At 45.2% G+C, this 25,998-nt stretch overlaps 1 protein-coding gene across 1 annotated transcript in view; it reads left to right on the forward strand.

Annotated features, from left to right (window-relative positions):
• Positions 1–9,616: 9,616 nt before the first annotated feature.
• Positions 9,617–25,998, forward strand: part of LOC309329308 (bMERB domain-containing protein 1) — a 40,338-nt gene continuing 23,956 nt past the window's right edge. The window contains exon 1 of the mRNA XM_081840109.1: positions 9,617–9,947. Within this exon, the coding sequence (XP_081696235.1) occupies positions 9,842–9,947 (106 nt within the window). The 5' untranslated portion in view covers positions 9,617–9,841. The remainder of the gene's footprint in view (positions 9,948–25,998) is intronic.

The raw sequence follows: 25,998 nt of genomic DNA on the forward strand, positions 1-25,998 counted from the left end.
CATTGGCTATTCTGATGGGAGTTGGAATATGACAGTGTCTGGAAGGCAGCATGCTGACTTCTCCTGGAGTAAAGCCTCAGAGAAGTCCTGCATGAACTCCTTGATCCACCTGAAGTCCAGGGGATTAACATCCCGCTCCTAATAGGTTTCACATGTATTGATTTATTTTTAATCTGTCCCTCCAGCTTAGAGAGGGTGAAGTCTGATAGCAATTTCCGTTCTACAGTTTGCCCAAGCAGTTCGATGTTCTGGACAGTCTTTCCAAGGTCATTTCCCTCCAACCAAAAGCGCACAAGAGTGTTGCTGTTCTTCTTATGTTTATATATTTACACCCTGCCGTTTTCTCTGGCAGGACTCAAGGCAGCTTACAAATAAAAAACAATGATCACTAAAAACAGAGAAAAAGCAATCATTTTTTAAAAAAAAAATAAGCATGAATAGAATTAAAACTATATACGTATATAAAACCTGTTCAAAACATACAAATGTTAATGGTGGCTTGGAGAAAGTCTGTAGTTTTAGTTACAAATATGCAGACTGAGAAGGCCTGGTTACAAAAATGCTCTGTGGACTGCCATTTTGCCTCGTAAGCAACAATAACTGATATTGTGGACAGAATGCAGAATCCTATGGCTCTAGTCTTTAAGGTTATTAAAATCAGGTTGAAAATAACGTGAGAAACGCCAAGAGAAATTGTGAAGGCTGGGCAGGGTCTTTAGTAGGCAGGGTGGGCTAACCAGAAGATTAAAAAGATTGCCAACCGTGGGCTTTGTTTTGGCAGCTGCTAGTTCCAGTCTCCAGTGCAGGAATGGGGAACTTTTTTCAGCCCAAGAACTGCATTCCCTCATAGCTAACCTCCTGGGGGCCACATGCCCAGGATGGGCAGGGCTGGATACAAAAGTAGGTGGAGCAATGGATGTAAAATTTTACTTTCGTACAATAGGTTACATTCTAGCCACACAAAAACCAACTCACCACATGTATGCATCTTGGAGTTTTCAGGTGCTATCCTGGCATCTTCACTTAAAAGGATCTCAAGTCTGGGGGGGAAACCCCTGCCTCAAAGCCTAAAGAACTACTGACTTTCATTGTAGTGGCTGGATGGCCTAATGCAGGCATAGGCAAACTCGGCCCTCCAGATGTTTTTGACTTATAAGTCCCATGATCCCTAGCTAACAGGACCAGTGGTCAGGGATGATGGGAATTGTAGTCCCAAAACATCTGGAGGGCCAATTTTGCCTATGCCTGGGTGAACACAAAGCTGTTTCATATATAAAGAGTAATTTGAAAAACTAGCATATTTTTTGTCCCTGGATTCAGGCGTGATATTATGATAATTTGTTTTAGTGGAGAGCATGTTTGGTTGATTTTCGATTATGCATTGTAATTGGTTTTATAAAAAGAAAAGTAATTCATGAATGGCAAAGGGCACATTTCATTTAACCATGAAAGGCAACAACAATCCACCCGGATTCATGAATGGCAAAGGACATAGGTCAGTTGGTTCATGAATAGAAAACAGTGTTCTCCTGTCTTAAGACCTATCCCTGCTCTTGCCCAGGTCCCATTAATTTCAACAGAGACAGTACAACAGAACCTCCAGGTCAACTGCACCTCCAAAATGACATCATTTATAAGTAACAAATATACCCCTTGATACGCCAGTGTTTAAGATCAGGATTCCCATTTCATGGGTCACAAGTGTGTTATTGATCAGACAACTGAAGGTCAGTATATTCAGTAAACTGTTTGATTTTGGCTGCTATTTATTCCTGTGCAAAGGAGGCCAGTTGCTCGTTATTTCTCTCCTACAGTCTTTCTCTGTGCCGCAGGGCCATTTCTCGAGGGATCGAAGTGGCTTGCTTATTACAGGGCAGCGCAAACATTTGCCTATCACAGCAGCTAACCTCACAGTCGAGAAACATTAACTGTATAATTTAATTTTATAGCAGAGTTTAATTGCTCAGATGGAAGGCGGGTGGAATATTGAGTCATCAGTGTTCTTGCTAATTATTAAAATTCCTTGTGGATTATGCTTCCCCTCTCCTGCAATGTACTTGTACTGGAAAAGCAAGGCAGCATGGGTTCTGTGCAAAGCTTGCAAGATCGTTTCATGAGGACCAAGAAAACATGGTGTAAAAACTTAATCTTCAGTCTCATTCTGCTTCAGCATCTGGGCAGAAACATAGTCCAACTTTCTAAAAAAGCCGTTTCATCTGTTTTTGTTAACCCATATGTTTTTCCCCAAGTGATTGGTGCTTTCTCTCTTTCTCTAATGATAGTGAAGTAATTCAAAAAAATTGCATTATTTATTATACAGATTTAAACTACTGACTCTGATCTCCTGCTGCGTTCAGCTGCAGTATTGCTGCAGATATGTGAAATACTGCAGTTATGACAGAATATTTAATATACAATGACATTCTCCATCATTTTAATAGTTTATTAAGTGTTTTGGTTTTTTTTTTTAAAAAAGAAAAATCTGTGTGCTTTATATGTACAGTGATTCCTTCTATTTGTTTCAAAGTAAATAAACTGGGTGGAGGTCCTGATATAAGCCTTCTGCCTCAAGTAACCTGAAAATTGTGTGGGGTTTTTAATGTGTTTTGGAAGCTTTGTTGTAGTGTTGTATTGCATTCTGTTGGGTCTTGGGGTGTGTGTTTTTTGGTGTTGTTTTTTTTTGCCTTGGGTGGACATGGTCCGGAAAGGCAGCATATAAATATTTTGAATGATAAAGATAATAAAATTATGATATTGAAAACATTTTGCTGCTGACTAACAGTATGTGGAAATGAACTATGTGACATGGGCTGCTTGTGGGATCAGCACTTTTATCTCAACCAAAGGGAAACCTATTTGGAAAAAGCTTGCAAGCAACAGAAGTAATGTAGGAGTTTATCCTGGCCTGCTGCATTAGAGAGGGAGAAATTGTCAGGTAGTTGTGTCACGGCTCATGGGCCTGCTTAGAACCACCAGGCCATTTTGGCCAATCCATGCCAAAGCACTGTGAGTGGCACTTTGTAAGTGACACATTTCAAACTGCACTGGCAAAAACAAGTTGCCTGATGTGCTGTCAGGTGATTGGTGGGCGGAAAGTGCCACCCAACTGCCGGACAGGAGGGCAGGAAGATAAGAATCCGAGCCACCTGCTGAATTCATTTCTTCACCTCTGCCATGCTCTGATTATTTATTTTGATTTATATCCCACTTTTCCTCCAAGGAATTCGGGGTGGCTTACACAGTTTTCCCTGAGCCTGACTTTCACGTGGAAAGGCCTTTCACTTGGAGCTATCCATGGTGCTGAGATCAAGTGCATAGAATCAGAATTGTACATCTGAAAGGGAACTCAAGTGATACCTATTCCAACCCCCTGCAATGTAGGAATCTCAACTAAAGCATCCATGACAGCTGGCCATCCAACCTCTGCTTAAAAACCTCCAATGAAGGAGAGGCTGCCACCTTCCAAGGGAGCTATCCATGGTTCTGGAACCACTCGTCTGCCTTTCCCCATGGGTTCCTGGCACAGATTGGTCAAAACAAGAGTTGAGCGATAGTGCACATGGGTTCACACCTCTCCTGCTGTCATACCCTGACTCTGTTCTTTCACTGTGGGCATTATTGAAGCACAGCAGCCTCTTGATGTACGTAGGCTAACCCTGTAACCTGGTACCCAATATGCCCACCCCCTGACAGCTGTTTTTAACTTTCAAAAAGCCACCTTCCTGATCATGGATCTACTATGCAGCATCTCATCTGACCAGATGACCCATTCCAAATGCTGTGGTATGGCTAGGGTTGGATCTCAGGGTTGAGATCCAGACCCCTGCAGCCTAGAGGGCCTCCAGATGAGCACCCAGGTGGCAAATGGTCACCTTGGCTGCCGCAGACATGCATCCTTATTTTTTTTTTTTAAGCTTATCGCCAACATGAAGCTGGACAGGCATGTACATGGTTACAGATGACCGTATATAACATTAACTTTAAAAACATTATCCTTTCCTCCATCAGTTCTTTTTAAAATCAACCCAAGTTGGTGGACTTCACTGCTTCTAGTGGGAGTGAGTTCCATAGTTTAACTATGTGCTGTGTGAAGAAGCGCTTTCTTTTATCTGTCTAGAATCCACTCTCTCCATGCCACGCCTAATTTTGTAAACTTCTATCATGTCACCTCTTACTTGCATTTTCTCTCCATGCCCCACTCCCAAATCCAGACTTTCCAGGCACTGGCCAATCTGACCTGGATAGAAATTCTCTCTCTGTTCTGCAGTTGCTGTTCACACCTTTGGAACAAACAAACCCCATTCATTTTACTTATGTACGTATTTCCCTGGGCTTACATACTGCAAACAATCCAATCTGGCAGTCAGAACTTTGTAATAACTGAAGTATAATTCATTCGCAGGATCTCTGCATGTCAGTATTAGCCCTTATCACCTGGCTAATACTTGAAGGATGGAGATGGAAGTCCTACATTTATTTGTTCAATGAAATATGCTCAGCTGACTCCATTTCATGCACCACCTCTTTTTATATCCGTAACCAAAGCTCAGCAGGGACATTAGCACTGAGCTGCTGTGGGGAAACCCATGACATTGATGGAAGAACTTTATATGAAATTGTAAGCTCAATTGAGAATGGTCAAATACATGCTGAATAGCCCAGGTTCTATATATAGCAGTAATTCGGGCTTTAATCTAAATAGATTGGACAGGGCATCGATGAAGGATGGTGAGAGGGTTTTATAAAGGCTAGTGAGGGTGGGGCTGTAGCTCAGTGGTGGAGCATGTGCTGAGCATGCAGGATGTTCCAGGTTCAATCCCCAGGTCAGGCTGGGAAAAGACTTCTGTCTGAAACCCTGGAGAGTTGCTGCCAGTCAGTGTAGACTGTACTGAGCTAGATGGACCAATGGTCTGACTAACTATAGAGGTGTAGATTTTAATAATAATAATAATAATAATAATAATAATAATAATAATAATAATAATAATATTTATATCTCGCCCTCCCCAGCCGAAGCCGGGCTCAGGGCGGCTAACAACAATAAAATAATACAACATTCTAAAATCATTCCATTATAAAATTAATTCAACTCAAATTGATGGCAACCATTAGGCTAAAGTTCTGTGAAGATTGCCAAAGGAGGGAGTCAGGCTGTGCCCTGGCCAAAGGCCTGGTGGAACAGCTCTGTCTTGCAGGCCCTGCAGAAAGATATCAAGTCCTGCAGGGCCCTAGTCTCTTGTGACAGAGCATTCCACCAGATCGGGGCCACAGCCAAAAAAGCCCTGGCTCTGGTTGAGGCCAGCCTAACCTCCCTGTGGCCCGGGACCTCCAAGATGTTTTTGTTTGAAGACCGTAAGGTCCTCCGTGGGACATACCAGGAGAAGCGGTCCCGTAGGTACAAGGGTCCTAGGCCGAATAGGGCTTTAAAGGTTTAAACCAGCACCTTAAACCTGATCCTGTACTCCACCGGGAGCTAGTGCAGCTGGTATAGCACAGAGTGAATGTGATCTCACAGCGAGGACCCAGTAAGGAGTCTCGCCGCGGCATTCTGCACCTGCTGGCAACTTTTTTCTGTGAGGGATACCTCTGTGCACACTCAGACAAGGGGATGCGGAGATTCCTGGGGGCAGAAGAGAGCATCTAAAAATGGGAACAAGCTGCCTATTTATTTTATAAAATTTATACACAGCTTGACTGTTAAAAAAACCCCAAACCCTTATCCCTGCCCACGTGAATGGAGAAGTGTGACACTAAAACAATCCCCTGAAAGTGAGGGTATGATTGCCACTGGCAGCCAGCACACTTGCATTTACAAGTCCTATCTACAAACCATTCCCTCTGTTTCCAACCTCAGGTGCTGAGTGCTGTTGCTTATGTAGCCAGAATGTTGCCAGCCCCGCCCAGGGGGCAGTATTGTCATGCTGCTCAAGCCATGTGTTTTGTGGAAATATGTGCAAGGTTTGGGGGGAGAGGACCCCCAAAACAGCCCAATGTGCACCAAGCATGCCCAGGGACCACAGAATGCTGGCTGATGATTGGGCTGCTCTGCCACTGAGCTATGGCCAACAGGTGCGGAATGGAGTGTGTGGACTCCTGAACAGCAGCCCTCCACGCCACAACATTTTGCTGCAGTTTCCACTTGTGTGCTTATACTTCTATTTGAAAATTCCCTGCGGGCCGACTTGCTCTGTGTTATTTTTAATGGCGGCATTTTTAGCCAGCTGTTTTTATTACTGCTTTATGATGGAGTTGTTACAGCTTTCCCCCCCTTCTAAATTGAGAACTGCATTTTGTTTTATTTTTTGTTGTCTCTTCAGGTGCTGGGCACGTGACAAAGAATGCAGCACATCAGGTGCTGAAATTAAAAAAGTGGGAGCTGCAACAAAATGTTGCTGTGTAGCCTTGCTTCATAGAACAGGGGTAGGGAACCTTTTTCATACCAAAGGCCACATTCCCTTCTGGGTAACCTTCTGAGGGCCACATGCCAGTGGGGGCGGAGCCAGAGACAAAAGTGGGTGGAGCAACGAATGCACATTTTACAGCACCTTTGTACTTGACTAGTTTCTCTACTCGCACACCCCTCTCTATCCTCTAACCAGGCAAGCAAGAGGCATTAGCAGAGTTCAAGGACATTTTCCAGTCAGGCAAAAGCACTCAGGGTTTGACAAAAGACCAGTGAGGGGTGTGGTGTGGAGCGAGGAGTGTGTGACCTGAGGAGATATCCAAGAGCGAGATGGAGAGGTTGGTGGGCTGCAATTAGCTCCCAGGCCTGAGGTTCCTCACCTCTGTCCTAGAAGAATGGCCCCGATCAGGATTCATGCCAGTTTGTCATGGGCCCAGAGTCAGCTTCACCTGATGAACAGCAGCCTGAAGGGGGAGTGACTCCACTTGTGTCAGGGACACAGAGAAGAAGCTGATGAGAACCAGCTGGCTTCAGCCTTCTTCCAAAAATGACCCCTGAATTTTTGAATTTTATTGATATTGATGCTGCATTTTATTTTGTATTCTATGCTATTTTATGTTGTTTTTAAGTCGCATTTTAATCAATGTTTTATATTTGCTGTTAGCCGCCCTGGGCCCAGTTTTTAAACCAGGAAGGGCGGGGTATAAATAATTTTTTATTATTATTATTAAGCAGAGTTTCCAGCAGCAGCCAGATGCCTAGCCCTACCTTGCTGCTTCCTGCTTGTCTTGACCCCTGACCACCATGACCATCAGATTTCCTGACCCCTGGACCGCCTGACCACATGGATTGCTGGTTGCTCGACCCTAGGACTGGACCTGACTTTGGATACTGACTCTGCATCCAGGCAAGTACACCTCATGGACTCTGCTGGCCTCCTACTCCACTGAGCTCTGCATGAGACTATGACACAGTTAACCAGATACTATAAACTGTAAGGATATCAATAAAAGTTCCTGGTCCCCTGATCCAGTGTACTCTAGCTCTTGAGCATCCTCAGTCCCCCTTCAGCTGTTTTCTTTGGGGGTGTCTGTCTGTCCCCTTAGGTTTGAGGCTTGTTTCAGATTTCTTTTGCACTTCTGTGAAATCTAGGCACGTACGAAGCTGCCTTATACCGAGTGAGGCCTGTCGCCCATCTTAACTCCATATTGTATACACTGGCTGGCAGCAGCTCTCCAGCCAAGTCTCCCCCCTCCTATCTGGAGATGCTAGAAACTGAACCTGGGAACTTCTGCCTGCAAGGCAGATGCTTTACCACTGAGCCACAGCCCTCTCTCTTTCCCCAAGCACTCTAACACTTCTTCGTTGCTGCTCAACAGGTCCATTGGGGCTCCATTTCTGTTGGCACCCACCTCCAGCATTCACAAAGGGAGAGAAAAGCCATTTCTCGCTGTCATATCTGAAGAGCCGGATTATTATTACTAGTATTTTAGAGGGTGGGCCGCTGCTGTCTTTTGAGCTGTCTTCATCACCTCTTCCTCCACCATAACCCATATGGGTGCCTCTGCTTCCTCCCACTCCTGCACTGCTTCCAATGAATCAGTTCAGCCCACCCCCAGCAATGTCCCCACACAGTCATCACCCCCAAATTAGCAGTAAAAACGGCACCACCACCTGCTGCTTAAGCTCCTGACTCATAGCACTGTCTGGCCTTTCTTGTTCTGGATGCACAACAACAGTCTATAAGTTACTCTTGCATCTGCTGCCCTTTAAAAGAGCCCAAGGGAAACTCGGCCGTGTCCAGACCAAACGGAAGATCAGGCAAGGTGGAAATGCATTACCTGGCCTTGGAATTCCTGCTGCCTGTGATGAAAATCTCACGAATAAACACAGGTGGCAGGTGCCCTTTGAGGCTGGTAAGGTGGAAGGCAGGGAGACCAACAACAGGTGGTGCTAGAGCCATTGATGGGTGGAGCCAGCTAATTCCAGAATTGTAGAGTTGGAAGGGACCCTGAGGATCATCTAGTCCAACCCCCTGCAATGCAACTGTTCCATATGGGAATTGAACCTGCAACCTTGGCATTATCAGCACCATGTTCCAACTGAACTGCACTGTGATGGCAGTACTCAGAAAAGAATATGCATTGATATTTGCATTTTAATTGCATTGACAAAGCAGTCAATGGGTTTGCTGTTTCCTATGCTAACTGAAAATTTGACCTCTTCCTAACTTCCTCTGACCCACCTAATTTTCCGAAAGAATGTCTAAGTTTCCCAGTGTGTCGTCACATCTGGCAGAGCAATTCAAACCATGGATGGACAGTGGTGGCAAAATGACACAGCCATCTCTGCAAACCCATTGCTCATGCTGGCTGGGGCAGAAGGCAGGGGTCAGGGAAAGCTCTCATATGCTGGCCAGATCACTGCCCTCTTCTGGAGAATCTCCCCTCACTGCCCCACCCTTCTCTCATATTGATATAGTTTCTACACATAGCAAGGCTTCTAGTGTAAGAGTATTAATACTTTGGGGCACTGTTCTCCGTTAAATCAGGCAGGCACCTACAATCCTGATATTCTGTCACCTGCTCAAAATGTTTTTGTTTCACCAAGTCTTTTATTTGTTTTCTTGTTTAGATAATTAATTTAATACAGCATTGGTTCTCTCTTCTGCACTTTATGAGTTTATGATGTTTTCATTATTTTATTATAGACCCCCATTATATTTATATCTATAGAGATACAGAGATATAGACATATGGAATGCACAATAAAATAATTTGCAAACCACCAGAACCCTCTTATGAGTTGGTGGGTTTGCAAATATCCTTATCAAACAAATAAACTCTCCTGAGTAGGTCCCTGGACTTCTAAACTTCTTCTGCCCCAAAGTCTTGCCCTGTTGGCACCTCCACTCTTAGGGCTGGGGATTTTTTTGGGGGTGCTGCCTCTTCCTCCCTACCCCATGCTCGAACACACACAGATAGCACAGAGACTCAGAAAAGGTTATCTCCCTCTGACCCCCTGCTATGTGTGGGCACTGATTAGCATCTTCCCATACTCAGTCAATATGTATATATACATACCCTCCATCCCCATTACGGCATATTTGCCCTCATTGTTTGCCTGCTTCCCCCTCCCCTCCCCTGCGTTCCCTCGGGCGCTTCCTTTCACGAGCATCTTCGCACTGAGCATGCGCGCTGCATCCCTCCCCTTCCCTCCTCCTCTGGGTACCAGCGCGACGGAGGGAGATGCAGTGAGCTCAGCGAGGCTGGCCAGCCCCGGCGTTGGTAGCAAACAAGCCGAGAAACGCGCACCGAGCAGTCCCTCTGCGTCTCCCTTTCCTTCAAGCCCTTCCTCCGCCTGGGATGGTCTGCTAGGAGGAAGGGGAGCCCGCCAAGCAGCCGAGGGAACAGGGCCCAGGCAGAAAAGGGCTCCGGCATGGAGTTAAAGAGATCCATCTCGGCCAGCATGGAAGCAGAGAAGCCTCTGAGACGCTATGGGGCGGTGGAGGAGACGGCGTGGCGAGCCGAGGGGCTAGGGAGAAGTAAGTACTTCCCACCTCCCCATGCGGGCTTCGTGGTCTCGGCTCCCCTTTTTTCTGCATCGGATAGGATAAGCTAGGGAGCTGGGCAGCTATCAACAACGTAAGGAGCTGCTTTTGCCCAGTCGACCATAGGTCCACCTGGCTTAGTGTTGCCTGCACTGGCTGGTAGCGGAAGATCCCCAGGGCTTCAGGCAAGGGGTCTTCTCTAACCCCAACGCCACAGATAGAACTTGGGACCTTCTGCATGAGAAGCAGGTGCTCTCACTGAGCTGTGTCCCTTCCCCAAAGCAGAAGAACACTGTTTATCCTGGGTCAAGTCATTGATCCCTCTCTGGCTCAATATTGTTTGCACAGAATGGCAGTGGCTATCCAGGGTTTCAGAGAGGTTTCTTTCCAAGCTCTACTGGGAGATGCCAGGATTTAAACCTGGGACCTTCTGCATGCTAAGCACCAGTAACAGCCCTTCCCCAAATGGCCTTCAGTCTGTCAGTCTCTCTCTCTCTCTCTCTCTCTCTCTCTCTCTCTCTCTCTCACACACACACACACACACACTCCCTCTGTTCTAGTATCACCAAGCAGGCGTGCAACTGAGCAATTGCTTCCTAGGAACAAAAGGGAGTTGTGCCTATATTTGGCAAGGATGTTCTCTAGTGCTTTTCTGGTGATGCTTTTTGAGGCGCTGAGGAGGAGAGATCTCCGAGAAAAAGGTTTCTCTCTTATTACCCCTTAGTGGGAGAAAATAAACCCGGGAGAGAGACAGAAGAAAGGGGGATCTTCTGGTGGTCTCCCTCCGCCCCACTCCTTGTAACTTGTACTTTATTATGCCTTTGCAAAAAACAACACCCAAAAAACCACCAATCCCCAATCCCTAAACTAGACAAATCCTGGCAAAGTGCTTTGCTGTTAGAGAAGGGGGTGGAGAGGCAGGTTTGTGGAAGCATCTCAGAGGCAGACTTTTCCTTTGTTATTTCTCTCTCAAATAGCATCACAAAAGCATGTGGATTTTAAAAAAAAGAAAACTGCTAGCAGCAGTTTAAGTCATAGGAGAAGGGCAAGAGGGACATCTATGCACTCTGTTTTGCCCCATGGATGTCAATGGCGTTTCAGACATGCTGAACAGGCTGACTTAACAAAGGCTCTTGCGTGCCAAATCTGTTGTCAGTTCAAGCCTCCCTGCTTCTCCCAAGAATACAATCATTAACAATCACCCACGCTCCAAAACCTCCAATGGAAAGAAGCTTGGATCCTCCCTGCCCCCACCTCACCCAGTTCAAGTCAATTGCCCCAAAGACAGCAGCTGTTAACCTTTTCATTGGGAGGAAGAATTAAATTCAGTTGATTATGCACCAATTTGTTCCCTCTGCCACTTTCCTGGGAAATCAAGATTCTCCCAGAATTGGTTGCAAAAATCACTCAAAGTCCTGGACTCCTGGGATATAAAACGCCTTCAGGTTTCTCCTGAAAGTGTAGAATTGATCTTGGTGAGAAGCTTTCTGGGTGTGGCAGCCTCTCAGGACACACTAAGCTACTTTATGCCCACTCAGACCCATTGGTTCATCTAGCTGTGTATTGTCTACACTCACTGACAGCGACTTGCCAGGGTTGCAGACTTGGAGTCTCTCCTAACCAGTCTTACCTGGAGATGCTAGGGATGAAACCAGGGACCTTCTGCATTCATAGCAAATGCTCTAATACTGAGTTAAGGCCTTTCCCCTTTGGGGATAGGCAAGGAAAGTACTTCCCCCCTCTACAGTTTGATTATGTGCATCAATGTACATTATTAGGAGGTTGCCCCACATCTTACACCAAAGAGCTTTCAAACTGTTGCCTTGGTTGCTCCCATCGTTGGGTTTCAGCTGCATCTCTTGGTCTTTGGCACCCCATCCCTAGACTTTGATAAGAGTTTCCAGCAGCACTTTGATCTAACTCTCACCCCAATACCTATCTCTTCCATTGCAGCAATAGTTTTTGTTGCAGTGGTTGGCATTGATTCAGAACTGGTTGGCTTGGTGATTCCCAAAACAGAGCTAACCAGACTAGCAGTGCAATTCTAGACACATCTATTCAGAAGAAGTTCAATAGGGCTTACTCCAGTGGTGACTGGTGCCCATAAGGACTGGTAGGGCAAAAGGCAATGAGATCTATGGGTAAAGGTAAATGGACTCCTGACCATTAGGTCCAGTCGTGACTGACTTTGGGGTTGCGACACTCATCTTGCTTTATTGGCCGAGGGAGCCGGCGTACAGCTTCTGGGTCATGTGGCCAGCATGACTAAGCCACTTCTGAAGAACCAGAGCAGTGCACATAAACACTGTTTACCTTCCCGCCAGAGCAGTACCTATTTATCTACTTGCACTTTGTGCTTTCGAACTGCTAGGTTGGCAGGAGCAGGGACCGAGCAACGGGAGCTCACCCCGTCACGGGGTTTCGAACCACCGACCTTCTGATCGGCAAGTCCTAGGCTCTGTGGTTTAACCCACAGCGCCACCCGCGTCCCCAGACTTACGGGTAGGCGGAGCCAAATCTAATAATTGGCAGAGAAAATCCTCTGAGGAAGGCAGACTGAAGTTGGTGGGACAAGGCCCTGATGGATCAGACACCACTGGCTTACTCCTAGTAGGGATGGGGGAGAAATCTGATTCAGTTCACATTCAAAGCTGAATCTATCCCATTTATACTTTCCCAAGCCATATGAGAACTGGAGTACAGGCATCCTTCAAAATCTGCGCTTGTTCAGATTTTGCGATGCTGTTCTGCAACTCGCCAATGTCTATTGAAATGCATCTACTGGGGGGAAAGTGTGGGTGAAAATGAATATAGAAGCAAACATACAAAAATGCTTCGTACAAGGGGGAAATTGCTTGCAAAAATGTATGCGTTAGTCAAAACTGCAGACAAAATTGTGCTCATTATTAGAAAGCCTCACTGAAATGCTGGTGAATTTTTATGAGCATTTAAAAGCAAACAAAAACACAGACTGCATCGAAATGCGGAGAAATGAATTTAGGAATAAAAAAAAAGAGAGAAACCGAGAGAAATGAAATTGACACTTCCACTCCTACTCCCAGGAATTCCTAAATATAGAGATTCCTAAACAAACTTACCTGGGAGTAAGTTTTCAGTGAGATTTACTTCTGAGTAGCCATGCATTGGATCACTCTGTAGAACACTTTTTGGGGCAAACGGCTTTGTTGCTGTTGTTTTGCAATTGAATGGTGTATAGGTTTTATGAAATAAATAAGTAATAGACAAGACTGGGGTTAGCTGTGGTGCTGTGGTATCGACCACTATGGCATCATAAAGTGAATTAGTTTCCTGGAAATGTTCTAAGAATCCAGAAGTGATTTTTCTTCTTGGTAACTTTCTGTCAGTGCTGGGCAAGGTGCATGTTGTTTGGGTGAATCACAACTTATCAGTTGGTTTGATTCTATTTGTTTGGGTTTGAATAGAGATAAGGGCTTCCTGTCCCACTACAGACTGTGTCCTTAGCCATTACTGCTGTTGTGAATGTGACTGTGCTTATTTTGCATATGTTTAAGCTTTAATTGAATTGCCACAGAACGTACCGATACACCTGTGTATAAGCATAAGGTTGCACCCAACTCAATCCCAACCAGAGTAGACCCACTGAGACTGATGTGCAAAAGTTAGTCGTGTCTGTTAATTTCAGTGGGTCTACTCTGAGTCGGACCAGCATTGGCTACAGCCCATATTTGGATGACACAACTGCTGACAGGAAGCAGTCCTTAGTTCACAAAAGCTAAGTGCTATGTCATAATAAGTCTGTTAGTCATAGGAGCATAGAAGTTGGACCATTGCTCAACCCAACTCCTTTTTATCTACACTAAGTGACAGCAGCTCTCTGCTGCCTGAAACCTTGGAGATCCATTTCCAATCGGTGTAGACAATACTGAACAATATGGCCCAATGACCAGACTTTATATAAGGCAGCTTCCCATATTAGGGGTGATATAAGAATCAGAGACCCATTTCAATAGCTACAATAAACACTGGGTCCCTCCTGGATTCCCATGCTTTATTTAAAAGGTGGTTCCTCACCTGCGTATTCTCAGCCAATGAGCTATGGCCTCTTCCTCAAGTGGCATAGAAGTACATTCTTACCACAGGGGGAAGGTCCATGGCTCAGGGGCAACTGCTTTGTGTGCAGAAGGTCACAGTTTCAAACCCCAGCATCTCCAGACAGAGCTGAAAAAAGACACTTTGCCTGAAACCCTGGACAGCTGCCACCAGTCAGTGTGTAGACTATGGGTAGGCAAATTATCTGGCTCAATCACCTTCTAAATCACAGATGGTCTGGGACTCAGCGTGTTTTTACATGAGTTGAACATGTCCCTTTATTTAAAATGCATCTCTGGGTTATTTGTAGGGCATAGGAATTCATCCATCCCCCCCCCAAAAAAATATAGTCTGGTCTGCCACAAGGTCTGAGGGACAGTGGACTGGCCCCCTGCTGAAAACATTTGCTGACCCCTGGTGTAGATAGTATCATCATGGATCATTGGCCTGTCTTGAGGAAGAGGCCATAGCTCATTGGCTGAGAATACACCGTGCTGCAGACGGCCCCAGGTTCAAACCCTGGCATCTCTAGGTAGAAGAATAAAGTAGAAAGTCAAGAGCTACAGCCAATCAGAACAGACCAGGGGCAGCGAACTTCCTGCCCTCCAAGTGCTGTTGGACTTCCTTCAGGTCTGGTCCTTCAGGTCTGCCCCCACAGGCCATGCTGGTTGGGGCTGATGGGCGTTGGAGCACTGCTGGAGGAAGAGGAGTGCGGGGGGAGTGCCCCGCCCCCGGCAGCACGACCCCCAGGGTGCCTTCGCAGCTGCCCCCCTGCATTGGGCACCCCGCCCTGCCCCCAGGATGTGCACCAGCCTGCTCTCCACCACTGCGTTGGAGTCTAACAACATTTGGAGGGGGGGTCACTTCCTTTTTTTGCCCCTGGAAGAGACTGTGCTGAACTAGACGGACAGCGGATCTGACCTGCTAGAAAGCAGTTTGCCATGTTCCTAATTTATTGCTTCACAGTCAAAAGAGAAGATGATCTCCGTGATGCAGAGTGAAAACCCCCTGATTTACAAGCTTCTATAAATAGCAGCCCTCGTTCGCACTTCCATATGGAGTTTTCACTCATTTGATGCATTTTTACGCATATGTTGGTGGTCGGGGGAGGTGGGGAAGCCATTTGTCCCCCGCTAGCGGTTTTTTCAGCTCTGTCAGTGCTGGGGATGATTTTCACAGCGCTGGTAGGCTGGAGGGTTTTTTTTTTGTTTTTTTTAAACCGTTTTTAAAATTTGCAATCGTGACAGAAAAAAAGAAGCAAAAGAGAGATACTGACTCCGACAGTGAACCGAGCCATTATGGCTAGCAGCCACTAATAGTCTTAGCCTGTATAGATTTGACCAATCCTCTGGTGACCAAGGGTCTGGAGACCAAGCCTCATAAGGAACGGTTGAGGGAGTTGGGTGTGTTTAGCCTGGAAAAGAGGAGACTGAGAGGAGATAAGACAGCCATCTTCAACTATCTAAAGGGCTGTGGTGGAGCAATCTCGTTTCCTCCTGCTCTGGAGGTTAGGACCCGAACTGATGGCTTCAAGATACAAAAAAAGGGATGCCAACTAAACATCAGGAGGAACTTTCTGGCAGTAAGAGCTGTTTGGCAGTGGAACAGACTGCCCTGAGAAGCAATGACTCTCCTTCCTTGGAGGTTTCTAAGCAGAGGTTGGATGGTCATCTGTCATATATGATCTAGTTGAAATTCCTGCAGCGGGTTGGACTACAAAATTTCAAAAGCAATGTGGATAATTCATGTGCAGCTCTACAATTCATAAATCCATCAAAGGTTGAGTGGGGGAGAACTCATCCACACATATCCAACATGCAACAGTTGACATATTTTGTGAAACAACACCCAACCTATTCAGATGTCCTAGCTCTCAGTGATTCAGGTGTCCTAGCTTTGTGTTCAGGGTCTTTTACCTTTAGGTAAAGGTAAAGGGGCCCCTGACCATTAGGTCCACTCGTGGCCGACTCTGGGGTTGCGGCGCTCATCTCGCTTTATTGGCCAAGGGAGCCGGCGTACAGCTTCCCAGTCATGTGGCCAGCATGACTAAGCTGCTTCTGGCGAACCAGAGCAGCACACAGAAATGCCATTTACCTTCCCGCTGGAGCGGTACCTATTTATCTACTTGCACTTTGACGTGCTTTCGAACTGCTAGGTTGGCAGGAGCAGGGACTGAGCAACGGGAGCTGACTCTGTCACGGGGATTCGAACCGCCGACCTTCTGATCGGCAAGTCCTAGGCTCTGTGGTTTAACCCACAGCGCCACCCGTGTCCCTCCCTTTTACCTTTACCTTACCTCTTATGTAAGAACATAAAAGGAGTTTGCTGGATCAGGCCAGTGGCCCATCTAGTCCAGTATCCTGATCTCACAGTGGCCAACCAGATGCCTGTGGGAAACCTGCAAACAGGACCTGAACACAGAATGACAACAGGCTGTCCCACTGGAATGATCCTTGTGCAAGACACTCAAAAAGTAGTGGTAGCAACCACTAGGTAGAGAAGAGAGGTCATTGGTGTTAAATGCCCCAGAAACTAAGGACCAAAATCTCCTTTCATGGTTTGAGGTGATGGCATAGTGGTCCCTATTGTTTGTTGGCGTGGACCTGAACACAAGAGCACTCTCCCCGCCATTAATGAGGTTTCCAGCAACTGCCATCAGAAGCATTTCTGCCTTCCTCCATAGAGGTGGAACATAGCCACTTCCCTGAACTTGTTCAACTCTTTTGAAAGCCATTGAAGTGGCCACCACTGCTTCTTGTGTGAATGGATCCCAAAGTTTAACCATGCACCATGTAAAGAGTACTTTCTTTTATCTGTTCTGCATCTTCACACATCCAGATTCACTGATGTCCATGAATTCTAGGGTTATGAGAGAGGGGGAAAACTTATGTCAAGGATATAAACAACTATCTGACTTTTAGAAGGCATCTGAAGGCAGCCCTGTTTAGGAAGGTTTTAAATGTTTGATGTTTTATCATGTTTTTAATATTCTGTTGGGAGCTGCCCAGAGTGGCTGGGGAAACCCAGCCAGGTGGGCAGGGTATAAATATATCATCATCATCATCAACAACACCACCACCACCACCACCCATAATTTCATAAACTATCTTGCTTGCCTTTTCTCTAAACCAAAAACTTCAAATGCTACAACCTTTCCTCAAATGCTCCACCTCCATCTCACATGCCAACTTGGTGCAGTCACAAGGAGATACAGGTACCTAGCTCTATTCCTCTGTAACATCTGAACCAGGAGAAGCTATGCATTTCCCAAACCTGTGCATGGATGTAGTCATGGGTTGGATGAATTGTGACTGAACATCCTGACATGATGGAGACCTTGCAGATGGGTGGTTCCCAGTTGTGTACCAGCTCTGGATGGGGCTGCACTCCCTCTGAAGGAGCAGACTCAACGTTTGGGAGATGCTCCCAGACCCATTGCTGTCACTAGAGTCCCAGGCTCTGAGCACCCCATTCCCAACTTTGCTTGGTGCATCAGCTACAACCAAATCCTAGATAGGGGTAGCTTTGCTATGGCGGTCCATACATTGGTAACCTCATGTTCATCTCACTGTCATGTGCTGTATGTCAGACTACACTTACACCTGGTTTGGAAGTTGTAGATAGTGCAAAATGCAGCTGTATTGGCCAGCTATTAGCTACCATGCCAAGCTCAAAGCTTTGTAGTTGATGTTTAAAGCCCCAAATAGACCACCTCCCTTAGTACAGACCAAGCTGATTTGTATTATCTTCTGAGGAGACCTTGGTAGTCATTCCACGACCAGCAGATTGTCACTTGGTGACAATGCAGAATCAGGCCTTCTGAGCAATTGCACCCAATCCGCTGGAATGCCTTCCCTCAGCTAATTCACAAGGTGGAGACAGCAGTGACCTTTAAACACGTCTTTAAAATGTTTACATTTACCCAAGCTTTCCTAGACTCTGAAATGTTTAATTTTTGTTTTGCACATGGCTCATTTTCATTTGAGATACACACTTGTGTTTTCACCCACTTTTGGACAGTAATTTTATTGAATGTTGTTTATGTTTTTATAGTGGTAGTTGCATTTTTATGGCAAACTGCTGATTTTTAAAATTTTATTAAGCAATCTATTAATTTTGTAAACAAAAATATTTCAGGATCCTCTCCCCCTAAACATTTCTACATCCTTCCTTCCAAGTGTTCTGTGATCTCTTTGAGTCTACCCATAGTTTTAGAGAATCACAGCTGTACGATGTAGCAAATAAGAGGGTTGCCATCTAGCTCAAGACGTTTTTAAAAAATAAACTCATCAGAATACAGTTGTTGCATTTCAGTTTTAGTCTTCTTCTTTGGTGATCACTCGTAGCCGAGTAAGATTGTCTTCCATAAACACTGTTGTCGTCCCCCCCCCCAATTTTTTAATTAATTTTCTCTTATAAAGCACAAACATTAACACAAAGGAAAAAACATTACACTTAACACAACATAAAAACTTAACAACAAAAAATAAAAATAAAAGAAGAATTGTTTCTTCTTGTTTCCTGGTTAAATTACATTGCTATATGACTTCCTTGACACCCTCTAATCTGAATTTCAGTGTATCACATATTTAACAGTTTCCAATTTCATATTTATAACACAAATATCTTCTTTCAGTTACAAACTTCTTATCTTTACTTTCTATTCTAGTCCATAATATTCACTATACTAATCTTTTTCTATCCCTAGGCCTATTTTGTTACTTCCAAGAATTTCTTAGTTATCTTATATCATAAACATGGTTTTAACAGTGAGTCCGTAAATGACTGTGGAGGCTAATTCTGGATCCACACGTCCTTCCACAGTGGGGACATTGGTTTCCAGGCAGGAGCTGATCACAATGAGGGTTTACCAAGCATGCCTTCCTCTTAGCATGTCCCCCCCCCCTCGTCCTGAGTTTGAGCGCCTTCAAAGCCCACAACACCTTTGGTAAAGGCTGTTCTACAATTGGAGCTCTCGCAGGCCAGTGTTTCCCAATTGTTGGTGTTTATACTACCTTTTTAAAGATTTGCTTTGAGAGAGTCTTTAAACCTTTTGGTTGACCACCAGCATTACGCTTTCCATTTTTAAGTTCGGAATAGAGTAGTTGCTTTGGAAGACAATAACAGGGCATCTGAGCAACATGACCAGTCCAACAAAGATGATTTTGAAGAATTATTTTTCAACACTGGTTTTAGTACGTAGCATCTTGCAGCTGTGTGAAGCAGACACGCCTTAGATCTCCCTCACAAAGCTTGTGAAAAAGACTCCAGGTGTCCTATTCTTTAGTTGCATATGCAGCGTTGGACCAGTTGGAAAAAAATACACATAACATCCGCCGCACCATTCATTTAAGCACATAGCTTCCCCCAAAGAATTCTGGGAACTGTAGTTTGTAAATGTGCTTGAAATGTCTAGTGTAGATGTGACCATTGGGAACCAGAGGAGCAAAACTGAGTATCATCCCAGTTTCTCCAAAGGAAGTTCCACTGCTTTTAAAGGACTTAATGTCCAATAAGCATTATTAGGATTGATGCCTTAATTTAATTTCCAGTTTTAAGATTCAATTATAATTAACCCCTAGTGGTGCAGCAGTAAAACTGCTAGCACATTTGCAAAGCTAAGCAGGGTCTGGTCTGGTTTCAGATTGGGTGGGAAACTGTTGAAATTCATGCCTTGCAGGGGGGCTGGACTAGATGACTAAATTCTTTCAAAGTGGAGAGTGCCTTTCCTTCACATAGCCATAGGGCGTCCAGCATTTGAGTCGTGGACGGTGTTTGGTGCTGCTCCCTGCCTATGAAACCCAATGTGGTGAGTGGTAAAACCTCATTTCCCCATCATTAGATAACAAATGAGTCAAAGCTACTGATAAGCCAGAGAGATACTCGAGTTTCCGTTCTGCTATCTTAAGTGACTCTCGTGTCGTCGGCAGGCCCTGCTATTTTTCATGCACGTTTCCAGTCAAAACATCTTCTTAATTTCATTTATTTAGAAGAATATTTATAAATAGCCAAGTCATTAAAAAATATTATGGCAGTGTACCATAAGGCCACGAAAACATCATAAAATTATAAAACCATAAAACACAGAACAAATGACCAACACTGAATCGAATTAATTCTTCGAAAACGCTTGGGGAAACACAGATGTTTTCAGCAGGCGATGAAATATCAGAATTGCAGGTGCCTGTCAGATTTCATTAGCATTCCAAATTACTGGTGCCACTATGCCTTGGCTCACGTAGAAACTAAATGAATATGACTTGGATCCAAGAGTAACACGGAGGCATTTGGTCATTCTTTAATTTCCTCGAGAATCTACCATTTCTAAAAAAAGGCTAAGCTGCTGCCATCTGAATAATTGATCGTTCCTTTCATAGGTTTCAACCAGCCTCAGAAACGTATTCTAGTATGATTGAATAATCTCCCCCCCAGCATTAGGACTCTTTGGGGTGGGGTGAAAGCATTCCCATTTATTTATTACATTGTATTGATTATTACAGTGCCTGGAATCTGCTTGCCACAGTCTCCTTTAGTGAAGGTATCTTATAATATTCACCCTCAGAAATAGCGGCTGGGCTGCAGACCTAAACTCCACCCTTAAGCCAGTAAATCATAAAGATAGCTTTGGAATACATTTCCTTGAGTTTTGGTTTCAAAGCTTTGCACACATTTGGTGTTCAAAGGGAGCCGGAGGGGGCCTGACACACTTTTGCAATAACCCACTTAGCTACTGTAGTTTTGTACAAGGCTATGGGACATCACCAGAGACATCTGCAGAGACATAAGCAGAGACATCACCTTGCCAACAAAGGTCCGTATAGTTAAAGCTATGATTTTCCCAGTAGTGATGTGTGGAAGGGAGAGCTGGACCATAAAGAAGGCTGATCGCCGAAGAATTGATGCTTTTGAATTCTGGTGCTGGAGGAGACTCTTGAGAGTCCCATGGACTGCAAGAAGATCAAACCTATCCACTCTTAAGGAAATCAGCCCTGAATGCTCACTGGAAGGACAGATCGTGAAGCTGAGGCTCCAATACTCTGGCCACCTCATGAGAAGAGAAGACTCCCTGGAAAAGACCCTGATGTTGGGAAAGATGGAGGGCACAAGGAGAAGGGAACGACAGAGGACGAGATGGTTGGATAGTGTTCTCGAAGCTACCAGCATGAGTTTGACCAAACTGCGGGAGGCAGTGGAAGACAGGAGTGCCTGGCGTGCCCTGGTCCATGGGGTCACGAAGAGTCGGACACGACTAAATGACTAAACAACAACAACAACAATGAGGTGGCAGAGTTTTCTTGGCAGGGATACTGGAGTGGCTTGCCAGTTCCTGCTCCAGGTGGATCACGTTTAGTCAAAACTCTCTACTATGACCTGTCCGTCTTGGGTGGCCTTGCACGGCATAGCTCATAGCTCTGGTCCATGGGGTCACGAAGAGTCAGACACGACTAAAAGACTAAACAACAACAACAAGAAGGGATTTGGATAAATTTGATGAGAGACACGGGGTGAAGCTTGTGGATTTCATAGATTTCCCTCCCTTCCTCCTTATTTATTACCAAGCCAGAGGGGACGGGGCATTGCCTGTGACAGCTTCCTCCTCTAAAGTCTCAGCTTTGCCCTTGTAGAACACAACAGAGAGGAGGATGGGGATAAAAATGAGAATCAATCGGCTCCGCTTGTCATTGGCTCTGGTGCCACCTACTGTTAGGCTCCCTGCTGTCCACCCTACCAGTCTCAATGGCCTTGGCTCGGTGTGAGTATTTGGCAGGTAGAAAGCAGACAAATGAGGACCTGGAGCAACACAATATTACTTGGTTTATAGGGAGATGCTGCCCCTTTAAAGCAGGGGACCTGTGGCCATTCAGATGTTGTTGGACCACAACTCCCATCACCCCTGAGCATTGGCCATGATGGTTGGGGCCTGATGGGAGATGGAGTCCTACAGATTTCCCAACTCTGCTTTAGGCTCTTGTTTTACCCAATGGGTTTCTGCCTTCTTTCTGCTACTGCTGGCACCACTCTCTGTCTCCCACTTGGAGGAAAGCAGAAAAGGTGTGTGTGGGGTGTGTGTGTCCTGCATTCCCCATTTCTGCTGCTCTCCATGGCTTGGGAGGTCTCCTCTGGACCTCCACAGTCAGCCTGCTCATTTGAGGCTGCCACAGTTTCAGCTGTGGTTTTCCAGTTCTGTTAAGTGTCGAGTTGATTTTTTTAAAACAAACAGCAACACCAAAACATCATTGAATTTGATAAAGGAAAGAAATTCCGCCAGTTTACATTAAACAGGGACAACTAGTGTAACACTTCCACATAACAAAATGCATTGTGCAAGGCAACTCAGCAGAGTCTTTTGGTAGAATAAGAGAATAAATGTGTGTGGGAGAGAACTGCAAAGGAAAAAAATTATTCTAGACAATGAGTCAACTAAGAACATCTATCTATCTATCCTCCAATAATCAACAAATAACATGTGTCTAAAGTCTTTCATTTCCATTTGTCTATATAACATATTGGGAACAAGTCGAGACACGCAATAGCACCAGGATCATGCTAATAATTAATCTCGGCCCTTCAAGATAAGGCATCTCTCTGAAATGAATAATAAGCTTCTAATCGTCTTCACTTCTATTTATATATGCAAAGAGTAGATACCGAATTCCCAGAGAATTTTCCTCTCTGACTGTCCCTCGCAGGGGAGGCACATCCCATTTCATTGCCTGAAGTGAAATAGAAAGGTGCCTCTTTGCCCCTGTCCCACCACCAAATCCCCCTTACCAATGCCTCCCCTACCTGGGCTGTTTCGTGCTGCCCATGAAGCAGTGAGGACAACAGCAGGTTCCAGCGAGATCATGCGAGATCTCATGGAGCACATTGAATATCATGAGATCTTGCCCAAAGTCACTGCTGCTCTCCACCAGCCATGGAGGCAGTGGGATGGGGTGCCCAGGGGGGCACTGCCTCTTGAGGTTCTGCCACCCAAGGTGGCTGCCTCAGCCGACCTCATGGGTGGGCCAGCCCTGGTCTCTCACATCTGCCCACAAAAGCAAACCCTTCAACATTTCTTCGATGAAAATAGGGATGTCCTATTCCATCATCATTATCAACTTACTATTATTTATACTCTGCCCATCTGACTGAGTTGCCCCAGCCACTCTGGGTAGCTTCCAACATACATAAAAACATATAAAAACACTTAAAAACTTCCCTGCACAGGGTTGCCTTCAGATGTCTTCTAAATGTAGTATAGTTGCTTATCTCCTTCGCTCGGGGGGGGGGGGTGTCACATAACTCCATACCCAAGTGCAAGTAGATAAATAGGTACCGCTCCAGCGGGAAGGTAAACGGCATTTCCGTGCGCTGCTCTGGTTCGCCAGAAGCAGCTTAGTCATGCTGGCCACATGACCCGGAAGCTGTACTCCGGCTCCCTCGGCCAGCAAAGCAAGATGAGCGCCGCAACCCCAGAGTCAGCCACGACTGGACCTAATGGTCAGGGGTCCCTTTACCTTTACCTAAGGAAAAGTGGGATAGTCTGGAATCAAATCGGAAACCAGGATGGCTTCTGTAAATCTGAAAATGGGGACACTTGGAGGGTCTGCTATAGCAGGATAGTCCAACTTTTCATACCAAGTAGGCCACAAGAGTACTTCAACATGGAAACTGTGGTATTTTTAACCCTTGGCCTACCTAGCAGCAAGTCAGTATGTCAAGTCCCCTGTCCGGAGTCAGTCCAAAGTCCCACAGAGATCCTCAAGCATCCAAGCTGAGATCCATCAACATCGGCAGATAAGCAGACCCAACATCTCAGCTCTGCTGCCCTTTTTATACTTTGCATGCTGATTGCAGCATCTGGGTTTGATGAGGCATGTGAGCCCCACCTGTTCCAAGCCAATTCCAGCTGAAGAATCACACACCTTCTCCCAGATCTAGTGAGCCCCACCTGGCCAGCTAGGGAGTTGGGCTGTAGGCTCTTGCCTGCCTCAACCTCCTGTAGCGCCATTCCTGCTTCTCCCTAAGCCTCGGAGTCTGCCGTGTTTGGGGAAACAGGGGCCCTACCGGCTCTGGTGATGGTTCCTGCTGCTCTGATTCCTGTGCACTGGCCCCAATCCCCTTGTCATCCTCCATCACCCTGTAAGTAATTCCTATACCAACCTCCCTGTCCTAGAGGCCTTCCCTTCTCCTTCCCAAAGCCTGGTTATTGCTTTTCCAGCTCTGGGAATGAGGTGGGAGGGCTCTAGGACTCTGCCAGAGCCTTACACCTCCTTCTCAAAGCCCAGCACCTTGCTTAGCCAGGTTTGGGAAGGCAGCATGAGGGCTGAGGGGGGAGTCAAATTTTGGCCTTGCTCCCCCACTCATGAAACAAGGCAGTGTACAGCCCACATGTCATGAACTGGCAGGATAACAGGGAGGAGGATGTTCGTACATTTTATTAGTTTTGAGCTATTTCTGCTGTAATATTCTTTCCCTCTGCAGAAAAAGAATTTGCATGTGACATTTTGCAGAATCCCTGTAGATTTTGTAGGAAAAGATCCAAGACAAGGAGGTGGGCAAGAATCTACTCTCTTGATCTTGCCAGTACCCCCCGCCACCCCTCATGAATTTTGCATTCTGACCTAACGTGTCCCAGTTTGTGTGTTTTCTTCAGTGGAGGAAAATCTTACATCCAGCTCAATCTGGTGTTTAGCTTCTATACAAACTGAACCATTAGGCAATGTGCTATCCTACTTTGGAATACTGTTTCTATTGAAATCAGAGTAGCACCTACCATTCAGAGATTTTTGGCTACTGGAAAGCTTCTGTTTCACACAGGAGTTCTTAAAGAATTAATTCAGTTCGGTGATGGTTATTTGCTTGGTGTTTTTGATTCAATAGCTTTATGACGTTCGCATGACTTTATTGTATACCACTGTAATATTTTTTTAATGAATCGGTGGTTTACAAATGCTCTTATAAATGAATAATTAAGTAACCTTTCAAAAAAGTTTACGACACATTAGCAAATATAATAGTACCTCTGTAGAAGGCTAGAGAACCATGAATGAACAACCTCAATGACAACCTCAATCTGCATCTTAAACCAAAAATAGATATGTTAAAGAAGAGGCACTGGAAAACAACCAGACACGCTTTGGAGGATGAAGCATGAGTCTTCCCAGCATGAACGTAATTATTTCTGCATGATTTTTTTAAAAGGCCTTTATTCGTGGAAGCAGATCTGTGGCAGTGATGCATTTGTTCATGCTTTCATCGGTGCATTGCAGTGATAAGCAAGGTTTTGTGAGTCATCCCCCAGTAAGAATAGGAGAGATATTAAAGAATCTGTTGTACTGAAGTAACCATTTGTGAGAACATGTCTCAGGTAACGTGAGAACATGGAAATAATCACAATAGCAAAGGAGATTAGAGGGTTTTATATCAGGTGTCAGATTACTGATATATCTGACTCAGTGATGTCTACTCTGACATCACTGACATCACTACCCTCTAGGTAGCACAGGGTAGGCAGAAGGTTGGGATGGAAGACTCTGTCACTCTGTCTTAATTTTCGTTTGTTTCTCTTTTTTCTAATGTTAAGTTCAGTTCTCCACATTTCTACACCAGTTTGCAGGGTTTGTTGGTTTATGTCTTCTTGAAAATCACCACCATTTTGCTACAAATTTGTCAACTGTATGCATTTTTATATGAAATATCCACTAATTTGCACAATTCTGCAAAGCGATTTTCTCTTCTTGTGCAATCAATTTTTGTGTGTTATTTTCACTGATGCATGGATGTGTATGCACACACCAGTATATGCATTTTGGTGGCTATTACTTGGCTGGGGAAAACTGTGTCGCAAAATTCAGGAAGGGCGGCTTTCGAAGGATGGACTGTGTTTTTCCAGCCTGTGTACTGAACTGAATCTCTCCTCTGCCCCTAGCAGAAGGTAAACTGGGATCTACCGGGTGATTTGCTGTAGATTTGCAAGGCTCTCTGACTC

Source organism: Podarcis erhardii (genome assembly GCF_964252035.2).
Source record: "Podarcis erhardii genome assembly, chromosome: 14".
Lineage (NCBI taxonomy): Eukaryota > Metazoa > Chordata > Lepidosauria > Squamata > Lacertidae > Podarcis > Podarcis erhardii.